This window comes from Oryctolagus cuniculus, chromosome 3 (genome assembly GCF_051225735.1).
Source record: "Oryctolagus cuniculus isolate XC-2025 breed Fujian yellow rabbit chromosome 3, ASM5122573v1, whole genome shotgun sequence".
NCBI lineage: Eukaryota > Metazoa > Chordata > Mammalia > Lagomorpha > Leporidae > Oryctolagus > Oryctolagus cuniculus.
This window is the reverse complement of record NC_142869.1, coordinates 63,126,644-63,146,367: the sequence shown is the minus strand read 5'-3', so window position 1 is coordinate 63,146,367 and position 19,724 is coordinate 63,126,644. Positions and strand designations below refer to the sequence as shown.

The 19,724-nt window shown below is 40.1% G+C and overlaps 1 protein-coding gene across 1 annotated transcript in view; it reads right to left on the bottom strand.

Moving 5' to 3' along the window:
* PDE11A (phosphodiesterase 11A) overlaps positions 1-19,724 on the bottom strand; it is a 451,047-nt gene that overhangs the window by 290,107 nt on the left and 141,216 nt on the right. The window contains exon 3 of the mRNA XM_051849397.3: positions 1,307-1,396. Coding sequence (XP_051705357.2) covers positions 1,307-1,396 — 90 coding nt within the window. The remainder of the gene's footprint in view (positions 1-1,306; positions 1,397-19,724) is intronic.

The following is a 19,724-nucleotide window of genomic DNA, read 5'->3' as shown; positions in this document are numbered from 1 at the left end:
AGAGACAAAGCAAAGGATGCCATGCTGAGGAGTACGGTTGGACTAGTCAACTGTGTTCATCTGCTTATTAATAAATGATAATATCCAGAAAATGAAATTTTTAATCAATTTGATTGCCAGAATAACAGGATTTCTTTTTTTTTTTTTTTCTGAATCCTACTGTCACTCTGTAGGAGTTCATATTTGTTTATTAAGGTCATAAACATTTGGTAACCAAAGTCTTTCTACTTTTGTTGCTATTTTCTCATTCCCTTCTTATTGTGGATAGAAATTAACATTCGAGAATAGTATCACAGTTGTTCAAATTTGGGGAAAGTTTATCCCTAAAATTAAAATTATTTCACTTAGTAGTAACTAAGTGAACTTTTTCATCAGGGCAAAGTATATCAATATAGGGCATAAAACACATAGGACAAAAGTTCATGTAAGAGCGCAGCATTTGGGACAAAGGTTAAGTCGCTGCTTGGGATACTGCATTCTGTATGGGAGTGCCTGGGATTGAATCTTGGCTCTTCTGCTTCTAATCCAGCTTCCTGCTACTGCAAACTCTGGGAGGGCAGCAGGTGAAGGTTCAGGTACATGGTTTCTGTCACCAGGTGGGAGATCCAAGTTGTGTTCTTGGCGCCTGACTTTGGCCTGGACCTGGCCTAGCTGCAGATGAACAGATTTCAAAAATTTTTGAACATCTTCCTGTTCAATATATTTCTAAGTTGGACACTAATCTTCCTATATTTAAAAGTAGAATGACTCTAAGATAATTTAATCTCTATTTGATAAATTAGCATTTTTGATATTTGGTTTTTGCATTTTTCCTATTCAGTTCTAATAACTCATGAAGGTATATGGGGATGATCCCTCTATGTCTGTTTCTTTATAATGCTACATTATTGTCCCAAATATCTTGTAATGCCCTTTTGTTTCTGTCTGGAGTAAAATCACATTTGTAACATATCTTGATTCTTAACAGAACTAAATTATAATAGCACCACCAAATTTTGTTATCACTTCAAAGTTACAAGACAGCCAGAATTCATATGCTGCTATATAGTATAGAAAGTGAAATTCATTTCCTTTTTAAAAGAAGGTAGCACTATTTTACCCAAACAACAATAAAGAATTGGTGTCCACTTCCATTTGGGCTTATTGCTTTTTGTGTCTCCACAACCACAGCCCTGCAGGAGTATACAGATAAAAGATTCCTGGACTATTCAAAGATCATCTGTTGTTTTTAAAAGATGTAGTGAGTCACAGAAAACAGAAACACAGAGTGCTTTGAGGACTGTCAGAAATGCTTCTTTCTACTCACCCTGCTTCTTTCATATTCTTTCCTTGAGGCAGCAAACAGCTGTGCATTGGATATGGCGATCCCACAGAACGGGAGATACATCTGCATCACCTGGGGCGAGGAGAGCATTAAGAGCATCAAAACACATGACCACTGATCCATCTACTACTGAACTAGACTCAGCATTTCCTACATAGGCCTGGCCACGATGTTTTCTTTTGCACCATACACACCGAGTACAGGCTTGTGAATACAAGTATCTTAACTTCAGCAGGAGATATTTTTCAGAGTTAACTATAATACAGGGTAAATCAAGCTTTAACTAGGCAATTCATGTCTATGAAGACATAAAGTGAAATCACTTTACGATTATGAGACCTATGTTAGGAGGAACTCTATTTAAAGCATTTAGTATTCCTTCCTTGATAAAAGAATGAAGAAGTGAATAAATTGAAATATCTGGAACTTAAGGCTCGTGTCCCTGCTCACATTTGGAGGAAGGCAGAATATAAGTTCATTTCCTTGCACATGTGTATCTGTAGCAGGGGGCTTAGCTTGACTGTAGATCTGTTGGAACCAGATGTAAGCATGCCTGTTGGGATGGGCTCAGCAGGAACTTGGGGGCCAGAGGGCTTCGTTACTTTTGCAGATCTCTAGTCATGTCCACCACTGATGCTTACATAACTGGACATGAATGCAAAGTGATAGGATGGCTCTACAGAAACCTATTGGAGGAAAGCCTGGGGAACTTGTGAGAGAGATTTCTTAAGGGAAGAAACACACAGCTGCGATGAGCCTGACCCCAATAAAGAATCTCCCATCACTGCAAGTCTGGGTCTAGGAATTTGCAGGACTGCCTAGAACTTTTACTCAACTTCATCTCCAGAATCTGATTCGTGAGAGAGAGAAGGCAAAAAGAAAACAAGTTATTTCCCCCAAAGTCTTCACAACTTGGAATAAACAAGTGGCATTGCTTTGGAATGTCTCTAAAGCATAGGGAAAGGGCACCTTTTATATCAATCTCTCTGCCTCTGCTTCTCGCTCAGGCTATGGTGCCCTGCTGAGAGGGGTAGAGCTGTGGCAACACAGAGCAGATCAGACCATGTGCAGCAGAGGGCAGCTTGGAGTTCACCATGGGTGAGGGCTGAACATAGAAGACCATAGACTCAGTCAGAAGCACATGTGAAATACTCCAGGGACACCCAGAACAGAATCACCACAAGTGGAAGGTGACTTGGCCAAGGACTTGAAGTAGACAAAAGATGAAGGGCAAATTGCATCCCCTACCATTTTTTTCTATTAAAATCATGCTTTGGGGGCCAGCACTGTGGCACGGTAGGTAAGGACACTGCCCACAGCACTGGCATCCCACTTGGGCACCAGGTCAAGTCCCAGCTTCCCCACTTCCAATCCAGCCCTGCAAATGCACCTGGGAAAGCAGTGGAAGATGGCCTAAGTGCCTGGGTCCCTGCATCCATGTGGGAGACCTGGAAGAAGCTCCTGACTCCTGGCTGTTGTGGCCATTTGGGGAATGAACAAGTGGATGGAAGAGCTCTTTCTCTGCCTCTCCTTCTCTGTAATTCCGACTTGCAAATAAATTTAAAAAAAATCTTTTTTAAAAAATCCTGCTTTGGCTACTTGGGCATGCTCAATTCTGATCTATGGCTTCTCAAAGGTTTTTCAGACCCCCATGGAGGCTTGAAGCTATGGCTTCATTTTTATGGAACAGAGAGAAACAATGGGAGCAGCATTAAAGAAGAGAGCTCTTAAAAAAAAAAAAAAAAAAGGCAGCAGCAGCAACTAGCTTTGGGAAAGTCTATCAGCGGGTAGCAGGGCCCTGGCTTCCAGACGGGAGTTTAAGGCCAATTTACATTCTTGGTGGTAGAGGGTAGGGAAATAGCAAAAGGCAGGAAGGGTGTCTGAGCGGGTATTAAATGTGGGGCACAATGTTACAGAGACATAGAAATGATTGTAGATAAGGGCCAGAGCAAAGCAGAGCCCATGGGTGAGAGCCCTGTGGCGGCTCCAGCTGCAGGGTACAGAGTGAGTGAGGGGCTGAGAACCAGCTGTGCCACATATACAGCCAGAGGGGCACAGAATTAGGGCCAGTGGGTGCAACTCAATGTTCCTGAAAGACTGCAAACAGCCCAAAGCACACTGTCAGTCAATAGCAAATCTTATCTTTATCCAAGCTTGTTTCTGTTAAACCTAGTATTTAGTCTAAAAATTATGAATTTCTAAATACTTCTTCCAAATAGGAAAGCTATACTTCATAATTAGTACAATGTACTATCAAGAAAGCATGAAAGTCAGATTGATATGATTAGTCCTTTGATATACCCCCACTGTGTCTGGAAAAGCACCCCTTAATTCAGCCCTGACAGATGAATGCTATTAACTCGTCACAACCTCAGCAAAATCAACTCTTCAATCCTCCTCCATTTTAAATGTCTGACAAATGCCACTTTTATGAAATTTTCTTATGTAGCTATAGAAAACCCCTTGCATCACCATGTAGCTCTGATTCTTATTATTCAGTGGAGATGACAGAAACAACAAAATCTCTGCTAATGTAAGCCAATTATGAAGCATTTAATATGGCATTTTGAATAGCAAAAAAGGTGCACGCTACCTTATTTTGTGTACCCTAATTTACAGTTTAATGCTTCTCTACAGCAGCATCCAAACAAAAGCCAATGATAAAACCAACATCCCACTTATTGTATTGGATGTGTATATCAGCTCATTTGAACAAGATCTGCCTGTGGTCTAATGTCAGACAATGAGTTAACAATGCAACACACATTATTACTATCTCAAGTTTAATACTGAATTTAATTATATTCATAAGATTATGACTGGTCAGCCTAATCTCTGGGGCCAGACTCAATCACACTATAGACATCCATGTAACCATATATATATAACATATAGCATATATAAATATATATAAAACAATATAACCATAGTGTACCTAAATAACTATGTAGGAGAAGCAAGCAAATACATTTTTGAAAAGAGGAAGTAAGAAAAAACTGAAACATGTGGAAATTGAAAAACAAAACATTTTTGTATTTTTTCAATCTCAAAGCAAGGTAACAAATGTCTTTTTCTTTCAAGGAACAAAGATAAGTTACTATATTCTGCTCTTTCTAAAGTTCCTCCTTTCCGTATCATATATATTCTTCACCATCTAGTTTCTGAATGCTAAAAGGTCTAAAAAGCCTTAATGACTACGAAGCTAATGAATCTGTGCACCCTTGTGCAGCACTTTTCAGCTTGAAAGCACTTTATGAATGTCAGCTAATTAATCTTTACAACATCCTACTCAGAAAGAGAGTTAAACTGAAAAATCATTAAACAGTGTAAAAAAGTCACTTTAGCTCTGGAAACTCATGAAAATACCACTAATAAGCATAAAATCGGAGCACTGGGCCATCCAACTACGTACTAAAGAAAGACAGTAGGTGGCCAGCCTTTTCAAACTCGCAAACCACAGAGAATGCCTATGGGCAGGTCTGGCCCAATTATACATCATTAAAGAATGCTGGATGTTTACACTGGAGATTCCTAGGGCCATCTTTTTCATGGATTCCACTCCTGGAAGGCAAAACAGCTTGATGTGACACACTACCATCCATGAAATAAACAGGTGAGGGGCTTCTGGAAACTGTTCTCTCAGAATCTCTTCTGCCTCCATGAGTTAACTATAAGGCAAAGCCTCACTGATATGGGGACCACTGATTTGGAACTAGAGGTGCTTTAAGATAATTTTAATTCAAATAGTAAATAAATGCTCAAGTAGAGTCATTAGGAAAACAAATCCAAAAATGAAAGTGGTTACATAATTTTCATGTAACAAAACATTTTCAGAGCCTTTTTAGGATGAAAATATTTTATATAGTCAAAAAGAAAAGAGTTTTGGGTTCCCTAGAGATCACAGAGGAAATCTTTGATTCCATAAGTATCGTTTCATTTTGTTTCTACAAAAATTAAAAAAAGATAATAAGTGGGGCTTTTATTTCAGGAGTCAGAATCATAAATGAATCTTGTTAGTTAATACCAAAACAAAGACAACTGGTTAAAACATGCCTTTTTCTATCAGTTATGTGCCCTCATCAAAGAAAACAGCCTCTAAAATATAAATAGCAACAAAATATACTGTTTGTTTTTTTTTTAAAATCAGCAGGGAATAGATGATCCAATTCCATATTTTTGAAATTGTCCCTGTAAGAATTAATACTCAGAGATAATAAGATGGCAGACTAGGGATGGAGCTAACTGCTCTAGTCTAGGGGATGATAGTTTAAAAAAGTGGAGAGAGTACAAGAGTTGGGGAGGAAACTGCATGGGAAACTCCACACAAATTAGAGGGACACCGTGTATCTACATGGAGGGTGTGGACACCCACCACTCAGGATCCCAGCAGCCAAGAGCCTCAGCACCAGGAAAGTGAGGTGAGACCAGACTGTAGCAGCCCAAACCACTGGCAATAAAGCTGTGGGAAGAGCCTGTTGTGAGCTCGTCTTGGAGCCCACTGGGAGATGGTGTACCCGCCAGCCTAGAGGAAAAAGAAAAAGAAAAGGGGGGCTCATTTCTCTCTCTCTGACCACCCAGCACTAAAGTCCTGTAACTAGCTTAGAGAGGGTGGGCACCATTTTGGACATACGTTAACAGCTGTGCCAGCTTGTGTCTACAAGGACAACAACCAGCTGAGAGGAGAATGCCAGAGTCTGGCTGGGAGGATTGACAGGGGGCTAGGTGCTTGTGAGTGTGGGAGCCTTGTGTGCTGGGACTGTGAAAACACTGTGGCTGCATGGGAAGGCGCAAGGTGTGGTTGGGTCTCTGAGCAGTTGCTGTGGGCAGCTCCACAAGCTCAGGGCTCTCTGATGACCTGGTGAGGATCATTGCTGCAGGACGCATGCTCACACTGAGGACTGCACAGATCCTTTGTGTGGTTCTTGTGGCAACGTGCATAAATATTGCACCCACTAGGGCTAGGACCCATTGTTTTGCTTAGAGCAGAGTAGTTGAACGTGAGACTATGCCAACAGATTTGATCAAACCCTCCTCCTCTGATTAAAAAAAAAAAAAATGAGAGAGAGATTTACCAAGCCTGACTTGAGTGTCACCCTGGACACTCCTTCACTCTGGAGCTCTGAGGTCACCCCCAGCACGTGCATCTGGGTATTCACTGAAGACACTCCACTAAGCCACAGAGGCATAATCCAGTGATAAAAGCCATCACAAGGGGGAAGAAAGTATCTCCACAAATGCCTAAAAATAAATGCAAACATTTAAGAAACAAGAATAAGGAAGACAACATGACACCCCCAAAGGAACACAATACTTCAATACTAGAATGTGAAGCTGAAGAAATTTAAGAAACACCAGAAACGGAATTAATAAAATTGATTGTAGGATTACTTAGAAGTAATCAGAAGCAAATCCATGAATTAAAGAAATCCAAATATTACATAAATGAAAATTTTTCCTATGAAATTGAGATTTTAAAGAGAAATCAAAATGAAATATTACAAATGAAGAATTCAATATATCTAATAAAAATGAGGTGGAAAGCCTTAACAACAGACTTGGTGAGGCAGAAGAAAGAATATCCGATATGAAGACAAAGAAGAAGAAATTAGAAAACTAAAAAACAGTGTTGGAAATTTATGGGATGCTAACAAATGACTCAATATACGGGTCCTAGGAGTTCCTGAAGGCATGGAAAGAGAGAATGAATTAGAAGCCTTTTTTTAGTGAAAAAATTACAGAAAACTTTCCCAGTTTGAAGAAAGAAAGGGAAGTCCAAGTAGAGGAAGCACATAGAACTAACAGACATGACCAGAAGAGAGCTTCATCATAAAACATTGTAGTCAAACTCTCCACAGTAAAATATAAAGAAAACATTCTAAAATGTGCACAAGAGAAATGCCAGATTACTTTCAGAGGATCTCCAATTAAACTCACAGATAGCTTCTCATCAAAAGCCCTACAGGCTAGGAGAGAATAGCGAGATATATTCCAAGTCTTCAGAGAAAAAAAACCTGTCAACCAGAATACTGTACCCTGCTAAGCGCTAATATATGAGCTGACATAGCCATTCTAATATCCTAATATGGGGAGTGAATCAGTGGATGGAAGTGTACTTTCTCTTTGTTACTCTCTCTACCTCCCAAATGAAAAATAATTTTAAAAAATTACTCCCTGGCTATGTGTATAAGGTATATATAGTAAACACAAATGAATTTCATGTTTTTTTTTTTTGAGAGGCAGAGTTAGACAGTGAGAGAGAGAGAGAGAGACAGAGAGAAAGGTCTTCCTTTTTCTGTTGGTTCACCCCCCAAGAGGCCGCTACAGCCAGTGCGTTGCGGCCGGCGTGATGCGCCGATCTGAAGCCAGGAGCAAGGTGCTTCCTCCTGGTCTCCCATGCGGGTGCAGAGCCCAAGGACCTGGGACATCCTCCACTGCACTCCTGGGCCACAGCAGAGATCTGGACTGGAAGAGGAGCAACCGGGATAGAATCCGGCGCCCTGACTGGGACTAGAACCCGGGGTGCTGGCGCCGTGGGTGGAGGATTAGCCTAGTGAGCCATGCCATCGGCCCGGATTTCATGTCTAGACTTGGGTCCCATTCACCAAGATCTCTCATTATGGATATGAAAGTATTGCAAAATCTGAAAAAATATCAGATATCTTACACACTCCCAATTCCAGCACTCCCAATTTTTGATAAAGGAATACAACCTATAATAATGTGTTAATATTGACTCATCAGTTAAAACAAATGTACCACACTAATGCAAGATCTTAATAATAATTGTATGTATTAAGGGAAAAGAGTATATGGGAAATCTCTGTATTTTGCACCCAATTTTCTGTAAAACTAAAGTTGTTCTGCAAAAAATAAAGACTATTAATTCAAATGTTTATTTTGGAACAAAAGTTATGAAGTACTAATACATACTACCCACATGAATGAGCCATGAGAATTGTCTGCTAAATGACAGCATAGTGTATGGTTCCAATTTTATGAATTGTCCACTAATTTAAGAATAAGGAATTACAAAAAGGAAGGATCTCACATAGGAGATCCTGTAATTAATGGAAGTACATAGTGTGAATACAGTTTAAATTTAAAGGAAAATTTAGGTATTTCTTATCAGAAAATAGTCTAAGAGGAATTTTCTGTTTATACATTGTGATATCACAGGATTTTTCTAGCATCAGGATATCAGTGTGGACATCCAAACTAAGTTACTCTCTAGTGTCACATTCTGTGTCTATTATGCATGGTAAGTAGGGAAACAATATGATCTATTAGCTGAAACTCAAAAATATTTGTATCAAACTGTAGCTCAAACCCATGTCTTACAGGAGCTGTAAAGTACAAAGTCAGATGGAACAAGTGAGCAAGATAAGATACATAGGTCAACCTGCTTATAAAAATAACCATGACAGGGTTATATAGATGGATACCCTTTGTAAAAGTTTTTCATACCATGAGAACAAGGAGGCCAAATTTACTGTACCATAATATGCATTCATCTTAGAAAAAGTAATTAAAGCTTGTAGGCCTTTTGGACTGTATCAAACAGATGACAACTGCTGATTATCAAGTAAGATTCATGATTTCTGAAAATGGAAAGTGATTAATATCCTTATAAAGGGTCTTGCTAAGCAATAATAGATGAGTTTCTAGTAATAAAATAAGCAAAAGACATAAAAAGGCTGTATTAAAAAACAGAGATAACAGGCTGGCGCTGTGGCGTAGTGGGTGAAGCCGCCACCTGCAGTGCCGGCATCCCAGATGGGCACTGGTTCAAGTCCTGATGCTCCACTTCCGATCCAGCTCTCTGCTATGGCTGGGAAAACAGTGGAAGCTGGCCCAGGTCCTTGGGCCCCTGTACCCACATGGGAGACCTGGAAGAAGCTCCTGGCTCCTGCCATCAGGTGCAGCTCTGGCTGTTGCAGCCATCTAGGGAGTGAAGCAGTGAATCCAAGACCTCTCTCTCTCTCTGCCTCTGCCTCTATGTAACTCTGCCTTTCAAATGAATAAATAAACCTTTAAAAAGAAACAGAGATAACTAACAAATTATGAAAAAATCTTCAGCTTAATTAGTGATCAAATAAGTGTAAGTTAATGCAAAAAATTAGTATTGGTTTTTATCTGTCAGGCAAAATTTAGAAAGAATGACAATACCCAATGTTGTATGAGTGGGGGTAAATTAATATTCTGATGACTGTTGGTGGGAGTATAAATTGATGGAACCTTTCAGGAGGATGATTTGACAGTAGCTATTAAGATTTTTAATGTACATATTGTTCAAACTTAAGATTGTACTTCCAGAAATCTGTCCAACATTAGTATTGCACAAGTGCACAAAGATGTATTTAAAGGATAGTTCACAGCAGCATTATCTGTAAGAAAAACTGGAGTGAATATTAATGTCTAATAATGGGAATATTCACTCCTTAGAGCTTCTGTAGCACTTAAGAGTGAAATTGATCTCTTTGAATTGACCTGTAAAGATATTTCGCCAAATGAAAAAAGAAGTTGTAGAAAATAACTTAAGGGTGTGATTCCCCTGTGTTTATCAACTTCCCTAAAACTATTTGCTGTATGTATGCAATTTATTTTAAAAATCTAGAAGAAAACACTATCAATGCTAGCACGGATTGTTGCTTGGGAATGTAGTGGATGATGCGATAGAAAATAAAGGTGAAATTGCAGTTACTTTGTGTGTTTCAATACTTTTTTAAACAAAAAGTTAAAAATTCTGTATTTTCTGATGTCATTAAAAATGTACAAACACATCAGTAAATTATCATTAGTACAACATTTAGAATATTGTGTAGCATAGGAAAGTGCTATATGAATGTTGAGTATAATAAATAAGTCCCAATATTGGGATTTTTTTCTAAGAAAATAATTATGGAATGCACAAAGATTTAACTGCAAGGATGTTTAACCTGAGGATTGCTACTCTAAAACTGAAAGCAGCCTAAAGGTCCAACAGTGGATAATTGATTAGGTATATTATGTTAATCCATATAATTAATGGAATATTTATGTTAATTTTAACACCTTTATTGTGTATTCTGCATATCATAACATTCACCCATTTCAAATGAACACTTCAGTGATTTTTGGTAGCTTTATGAGTGGTGGTGCAACCATCACTATAAGTCAGTTTTAGAACATACCATCAATAAAATCCCCTATGCCCACGTATAGTTAATCCTGTTACTACTGCTAGCCCAGGCAACCACAAATCTACTTTCATTCTCTATATATTTCTTCTTTCTGGGCCATCCAGTGGGATATTTGACATGCAGAGTGATGGCTAGTGTAAAAATTGAGAAAAGTATATATAATGTTATTGTGTGATTAGCCTACTGGGTATATGTAAAAGGAAAATGAGAAAAAAGAAAATTTGAATGATATACTCCAAAATGTTAATAGCAGTTAGCCCCAAGGGCTAGAAATACAGGCATTTTTTTCTTTTGAAACCTTAATATCAGGAAAAATAGTTACAAATTCTCTTAGAAAGGACAAGGCTCCTACAGTGGATTTCTTCAGGGTTTTCCCTTCTATGGCATGCTTGAGGATAAAAGGGTGGGAACTTAGAAGTGCCTCCAGACACAACATGGTCATTTCTCTGAAGTTGTGGGGGTGTGGGTGGGGCCAAACAGAAATTATTGGCCAGCATATGTCCAGCAGTCAACAGACAACAACTTCTAAAGATTCGAATATAATGGTGTTGATGCTACAAGGCTACTGGCCAGGAACTGGATATTGGATAAGTGTGGGCTCACTGGAGGATAGTTTAGCCAACACAAGCTTGTTAAGAGAGGGATGATAATAGTGTAAGCTCATTCCAGTCCCCCTGAAGTCCCAGCTTTAATACCCAGGGACAGAAGCAGAAGCACATTTATCCCCCTCTCTTAAGAAAGGCAACACAAAGGGGTCGGCGCTGTGGTGTAGCAGGTAGGGCCACCACCTGCAGTGCCAGCATCCCATCTGGGCACTGGTTCTAGTCCCAGATACTCCACTTCCATCCCAGATCTCTGCTATGGCCTGGGAAAGCAGTAGAAGATGGTCCAAGTCCTTGGGCCGCTGCATCTGCATGGGAGACCCAGAAGAAGCTCCTGGCTCCTGGCTTCAGATTGGCATAGCTCTAGCCATTGCAGCCATCTGGGGAGTGAATCAGAGGATGGAGGACCTCTCTCAATTAACTCTTGTTTCTTTGCTGATTTTACCTCTGTCCATTGCTGAAAGTCGGGTATTGAAGTCCCCTATTACTATTGTATTGGAGTTTTTTCTCCCTTTAGATCCAATAACATTTCTTTTAAATAGCCAGTGCCCTGTAATTGGGTGCATATACATTTATTATAGGCACAACTTCCTGTTGAATGGTTCCCTTAATCATTACCTAGTGGCCTTCTTTGTCTCTTTTAACAGTTTTTGTGTTAAGGTCTATTGTGTCTGATATTAGGATGGCTACACCAGCCCATCAATTGTTGAGGGTTCAATCCAGCTATCCCACATGAGTAACAGAGACCTAACTACTTAAGCCATCACCATTACCCATCAGGGTTAGCACCAGCAGGGAGTTGGAATTAGAAACCGTAGCTGGGCATTGAATGTATATATACACTCCGATGTGGGACATAGGCATTTTAATCAGCCTCTTAACTATTAAGGTAAACACCTGTCCCCTGAAAGCAATTTTATATAATGTTTCTAGTGTGCCTGCATTTTGACTGCAACCCATTACAAGAAATCAGGTGTGGAATTTCTAGTTGTGGTGTCCTATCAGAACTTAGGTTTCAGATTTTGTAGCATTTTAGATTTCAGATTGTTGGGTTAGTGATGATCAACTTACATTCAGTAAAGTCCACAGTCTACATCAGGGACCACTCTTTGTATTGCACATGCTATGTGTTATGACAAATGTGTATATATACCATTACAGTATCATACAGAATAATTACCATCCTTAAAATCCCTGGTTCTTTATCAATTAACCACTCCCTCTTTCTCCCCAAGTTCTTGGCAACCACTGATCCTTGTATTGACTTCAAAATTTTGCCTTTACCAAAATGTCACATAGTTGAAATCATGCAGTATATATCCTTTCCAGGTTGGCCTCTTTGACTCCATAATAGCCATTTACAGTACCTTTTCTTTTCTTGGCATGAAAAAGCTCATTTCCTTTTATAACTGATTGTCATCCCTTGGTCTGGATGCACCAAAGTTTGTTTCTTCACAGATCTATTGAAGAATATTTTTAATTCATTTTAATTTTAAGTGAAAGGCAGAGAGAGAAGAGGGAGAAGAGAAGAGAATATTCCATGTACTGGTTCACTCCCTAAATGCCCACAACAGCCAGAGACGAACCAGGAGTCCAGGACTCAGTCCAGATCTCCCAAGTCAGTGGCAGAGATTCAAGTATTTGAGCCATCACCTGCTACCTCTCAGGGTGTGCGGGAAGCTGGAACTGGAAGCTTGGTTGAGGCTCAAACCAGGCACTTAAGATGAAATGTTGACTCCCAAGTGTCAACTACTGTATCAAACATCTGTCCCACGAAGGGTATCTTGATTGTTTCCAAGTTTTGGCAACTATGAATACAATAGCTATAAACAGTCCTTTGGCAGTTTTTGTGTGGACATAAATTCTCAACTCATTTGACTAAATATCCAGGAGTTTGACTGCAGTATTTATAGTAAGAGCATGTTTAGTTTTGCCAGGAAATTGCCAAATTGCATACCAACATGGCTGTGCCATTTTGCATCCTTGCCAGCAGTAAATGTGAGTTCCTGTTGCTCCACATCTTTTTTTTTTTTTTTTTTCAGAGTGGATAGTGAGAGAAAGAGACAGAGAGAAAGGTCTTCCTTTTGCCGTTGGTTCACCCTCCAATGGCCGCCATGGCTGGCGCACTGCGGCCGGCGCACCGCGCTGATCCGATGGCAGGAGCCCGGTGCTTCTCCTGGTCTTCCATGGGGTGCAGGACCTAAGCACTTGGGCCATCCTCCACTGCACTCCCGGGCCACAGCAGAGAGCTGGCCTGGAAGAGGGGCAACCGGGACAGAATCCGGCGCCCCGACCGGGACTAGAACCCGGTGTGCCGGTGCTGCAAGGCAGAGGATTAGCCTAGTGAGCCGCGGCGCCGGGCGCTCCACATCTTCTGCAGTATTTGCAGTTGTTGGTGTTTTTGGAATGAGCCATTCTCAAGGTGTGTAATGATATCTGATTATTGTTTCAATTTGAAATCCCTCTCAATGACATATATAATACTGAGGATCTTTGCAAATGAATATTTGTCATTTTTGTCTATTTTCTTCGGTACAATCTTTTCCCCATTTTTGAATTGTTTGTTTATTAAGTTTCAGGAGATCTTTATATATTTTGAGTATTAGTCCTTTAACAGATATATGCTTTGCAAAGATTTTCCTTCCTGTTCTATTACATTCATTACACATTACATTACTTATTTCATTCATTACACTTTATTTTTGCACATGTAAAGCTCATCCAGTTTTTTATTTATTTGTTTATATTATGATTCTATATAACTTTGGTATTAACCAAAAAAAAACTTCATAAATTTTGTCATCTGTCTATAGCTTTGTCTCAATATCAATCCACAGAGGACAATCTCCTTTTGTCAACATCTGAGTGATAAGGCACGCTTTATCTGTGGAGGTTAGCTTTTCATTTGGATTTTAGATTACTGTCCTTTCTGAAGAACCATGGGGGCCCTTCCTCTCGACCATCATGATTTCTGTCTTCTATGTCTGCATCCTCCCCTCTTCCTTCAAAGAGAAGTGTGTTTTTCCTACACTTGGTATCAGTGTTTCTCTCTTCACCGCATGGTCTGCAACTCCTTGGCATCATAGTTTCACTCCTTGTCATTTGACTTAACATCTGCATCTGTAGGAATGGCTGGCTTGGGGCATGTCTGTGACCTCCCAATCACCAGATACAAAATATATCAACTATTCTAAGCCCTTATCCTGGCTGCAGCCTTTCATACTTTACTGCCAGGTAGACATCAAATATTAGCTTCCTTGTATTACACACTCCTTTTTCTCTTTCCGCATTTCTGACACCTCCTTTGAATTTACATTCCCAAGGTCAGTCTTTGGCCTTCTAACTCTCTCTTTGTTCAGTTTCCCTCTAAAGTTTCCTTTATGGTCACAATATAGGAATATACAGAATAAAATGGAGTGGCCATGCAAGAATTGCTCTTTCAGCAACAGGTAGTTAGAAAAGGCAATGGGCTCAGTGCTGCTGCAGAGTGCAGCTGAGACAACCTTGTCCCCCTGCTCACTGGCTTCTCCTGCCTCTCTTCAGTTGTGAGCCATCACTGATTCTCGTGTTCGGACTTCAGTCTCCTGTGTCCCCAATTCTACTTCCTCTCAATCACCTCTGCTGACCTCCAAACTCAGATTTTAGCCTCTGACCTTGATATAACAACTTGAGTTCTAAACACATTTGCCTACTCTATTATATAGTCTGATTTTAGCATTCCTGCTAGAAGCATCAGCAAGCCATAGCAATTCAGTAGCTTTTACAACTTCCATCCCCAGACCCTGATCCCCTCTGGCCCAGCACGGCCACCCCTCACTGTGTCCTCAGATCCCTCACCACTACTGTAGCATTAGTTATGGCCCTCTCATCCTTGCGATGTGGGAAGAACCTACTAATCTTTGTTTCCCGCCAGAAAAGTCACAAATTTAGACACAAAGACTATCTATCCCAATGAGTCATGTTATTGTAATTTTTAATTTTTTAAATGTAAGAACTAATATAAATGTCTCACATATTCTAAAAACTAGGTTTTTTCCTCAAACCATATTTCTATAAATATTTCTATACCACATACAGAATTTTAAAATACCTCATTAGAAGTTTATTAGACTGTGGCTTAGTATTTTATTAATCATATGTAATAACTTCAGGAAAAACAGTGAGGAAATATATAACTGCTATTCAGAGAACCACACAAGACCCAGAAGGGATCCTTGTATATCTTCTTTTTTTCATTTTCCAGAAATAATTCATTATTAAAATGCAACATGAATGACATGGATAATAAACCATCCTATTTTTTAATTTCTAGCAATATTCTCCAGTACAGTTTAAAACAGAGAAAGCTATGAATGTTCTTAGGGCATTAATATTTAATTAATATAATAGTATCCTACAATGAGTATTATAAATGTTAAAAGCTTGATCAAATTCATAAGTGTCTATGCAAATAAAACACAAAAGCAGTACCAAGTAAATTCAGGATGTTCTGAATATATGACTTTGAAGACCAAGAGAGTTTTAAAGGTTAGCTCAACAACAACAGAACTTCTGAAAGGCTAATAATTTATTACTGGATTGGGGTGCATCAATCTCAACAGACAAGAGGGAAACTTTCTTCATGATTCATCAGTAGTTCAGCAACAGCCTGGCTGACAAACCAGAACACTGTCAAAGCAAGTGCTTTGCTAAACCATCAACTCTTTCCACTTTTCACCCCAATCAGTTTTTCTGTAACATGTTCTCATTCTTTCCTTAGTTGCTCTTTCTCTTCATGGTTCAAATATTTATATGCAGAGTAAGCAAAAGGAACATAAATATAAATCCAAAGAAAATGGAGGGAGGAATTAATAAAAATAAGAACAGAACATAGTAATACAAAAAAATCCTTAAAATTGGCAAAAAATCCAAAAATAGTTATTGTGGGGAAACACAATAAGACAAATAAATCGCCTGCTTTTTTAATTAGAGAAAAAAAAAAAACTCATGCTAAAAAGGAAAATATAATCACATTAATGGAAAAAGGAATTATGATACATTCCTTTGCACAGCAGTAATCTTATATATTTGCAAATCTGATGTAAATTTTTTACTTTTGAATCTTAGATGAACATGGGATACTTGTTCATTTTTAAAAGGTACAACTTTTCAACACATATACATAGGTTTAACTGACTTACTGATTCATAAAGAAAATATAAGTGAACAAAACTGAATCAAGAAGAATGAGAAAAAATAAGTAAAACAAATCACCACAGAAATAACAGAAGGAGAGGTAAAAGAGAGATTCTCAGATGGTTCATAGGCAAAATTGTTCAGACCTTCAAGAACCAGGTAACCCCTGTGCTATTCAAATTATTCCAAAATCCAAAGAAAGAAAACCATCAAATGTTTTTTGAAGACACAATAATCCTGATAGCACAAAAACAGCACAATAATTAAACTTCCTACAATAAACTAAACAGTGGTACACCCGTATCTCAGAACCATGCTCAGCAATAAAAGGGAACAAGCTATCAATGTGTGTGACTGCTTGGATGATCTCCAGGGGAAAACGCTGAGCAGATAAATCCACCTCAAAAGGCCACACACTGTGCAACTCCATTTACACAACATTCTCCAGAAGCGAACATTATAGAAACAGAAAACATTAGCAGTTGCCAGGGGTAGACCTGGGCAGCTTGGGGAGATGGTAGTGGATGGGACAGTTCAGCATCTTTACTGACAGGGTGGTTACACAGACCTGCGCATGCAGGAACATGACATAGAACTTTATACACACTTTTTTTTTTTTTTTTTGACAGGCAGAGTGGAAAGTGAGAGAGAGAGAGACAGAGAGAAAGGTCTTCCTTTTGCCCTTGGTTCACCCTCCAATGGCCACTGAAGTGGGCGCATTGCGCTGATCCGAAGCCAGGAGCCAGGTGCTTCTCCTGGTCTCCCATGCGGGAGCAGGGCCCAAGCACTTGGGCCATCCTCCACTGCACTCCTGGGCCACAGCAGAGGGCTGGCCTGGAAGAGGGGCAACCGGGACAGAATCCGGCGCCCCGACCGGGACTAGAACCCGGTGTGCCGGTGCCGCAAGTTGGAGGATTAGCCTAGTGAGCCACGGCGCTGGCCTATACACACTTCTTTGCAGGGCTACTTCCTGGACATTGGTGTTGTGCTATATGTAATTAACTCAGATGTAACAAAAGGGGGAAACTAGGTAAAGAGCACACCAGACATCTCTGTATTGTCTTTCAGCTTGGGTTGGTTGGCATGCGGCCTGATGGTTAGGATGCCGGTTAAGATGCTTGCATCCTGTATCAGCGGGCCTGGATTTGAGTCCCAGTTCTAGCTCCCTATTCCAGCTTCTCAGCAATGCAGACCTTGGGAGGCAGGAGCTGGTGTCTTACGTAGTTGGGTCTGTTCCATCCACAGGGGAAACCGGAATTGAGTTCAGGTTTCTGGCTCCTAACCCCAAACCCAGCTCCAGCCACTGTAGGCATTTGGGGAGTGAATCAATAGACAAAAGCTTCTCTCTCTCTGCCTCTCAAATAAGTAAATAAATAAATAATTTTTAAAAACTAAAAAAACTCTTATAAGATCCTTATGAGAATAGATGAGAAAAATCCAAAATAAAAACATTACATTGGAGGAGGCAAGATGGCGGAATAGGAAGGGAGCACGCTGATAGTCCGGGGAGAGACAGTTTAATAAAAGGGGAGATACTGCAGGTTCAAGGAAGAGTAGGGGAGGAAACAGCAGAAGAAACTCTTCCGGAATGCGTGATTCACAGTGGACCTGCGTGGAGGGCGTGGGAGCCCACAGTTCGGGACACCAGCGGCAGACTCAACACACCAGCGCTGGAACGCGAGGTGAGCCGAACCTCAATAGCCCGAGACACCGGCAGGCAAGCGGAGAGAGGAGACTAGAGGGAACGACCCCCGGGGGGGGGGGGAGTTCACCAGGCTAACTGGAAGAGAGAGAGAGAGAAAAAAAGGTGACTGGTACGGACACGGGTTTCTCTCTCTCCGCTCACCTCTCAAAGGCAAGCAAGACAAAGAGCAGGCACCATCTTGGACATACGTCATAAGCAAAGTGACCTCAGGTCTGCACCGGCCCTGAGCCTAGCAGAAAAACCTGACTCTGGGCAGGGCGAATTAACAGGAGATTAGGACCTAGTAAATTTGTGGTGCTACTGAAGTGAGACTGTGAAAAAAGAGACGGCAGGGAAGAGAACTCACGGAATTCACGTGAGTACTCTCCAGAGATGCTACAATTCCGTAGCTTTGGCAACCCAGTGGGAGACTGAAGGAGAATCTGAGCCCACCCTGAGGGCTGAACAGATTCCCTGTGTGGTCCTTGGGAAAGAGCTTCTGATCTTTGGCTCCTGTGGGTATATCATTGCCTGCTAACTACCTCCAACTTCGTTCAGCTGTGTGGAATTACTTCCCTTTTGAATCAAAAAAGAAAGAGAGAGAGAGAGAGATCTACCACGCCTAACCTGGGAGTGTCACCTTTGGCACACCAAACAGAGCTCTCAGGCCACACCCATCTCAAGCCTCTAAGGCTCCATCAAAAACAGTCCACTTAATCTAGAGTCATAGTATAACAAGAAAAAGCACCACAGTGAAGAAACCAAATATCTCCAATATGCCAAATAACAAATGCAAAAACCGAGGTAATAAAAACAAGGAAGTCACCATGACGCCCCCAAATGAAAAAGACACCCCAATTCAAATTATGAAGATGATGAGTTAGAAGAAATGCAAGAAGCGGATCTCAAAAAAATTGATAAGAACATTAAGAAGTTCTCAAAAACAAATTCTTGAACTACAGAAATCCTTAATGGACAAGATAGAAAATCTTTCTCGTGAAAATGAAATATTAAGGAGGAATCAAAATGAAACGAAACAACTAGTACAACAGGAAACTGTGATAGTGACGAGAAATCATAATGAAGTGAAGAATTCAATAGATCAAATGACAAACACAATAGAGAGCCTTACAAACAGAATGGGTGAAGCAGAAGAGAGAATATCGGACTTAGAAGACAAGGAACAGGAAAGGATACAGTCAGACCAAAGAAAAGAAGAGGAAATTAGAAATCTAAAACATATTGTCAGGAATCTTCAGGATACTATTAAAAAACCCAACATTCAGGTTCTAGGAGTTCCTGAAGGCATGGAGAGGGAGAAAGGATTAGAAGGCCTTTTTAGTGAGATACTAGCAGAAAATTTCCCAGGTTTGGAGAAGGACAGAGAAATCCTAGTACAGGAAGCTCATAGAACCCCTAATAAACACGACCAAAAGAGATCCTCACCACGATATGTTGTAATTAAACTCTCCACAGTGAAACATAAAGAAAAGATCCTAAAATGTGCAAGAGAGAAATGTCAGATTACTCTCAGAGGATCTCCAATCAGACTCACAGCTGACTTCTCATCAGAAACCCTACAAGCTAGGAGGGAATGGCGAGATATAGCCCAGGTACTAAGAGAGAAAAACTGCCAGACCAGAATATTATATCCTGCAAAGCTCTCATTTGTGAATGAAGGTGAAATAAAGACTTTTCATAGCAAACAGAAATTGAAAGAATTTGTCGCCACTCGTCTAGCCCTGCAAAAGATGCTTAAA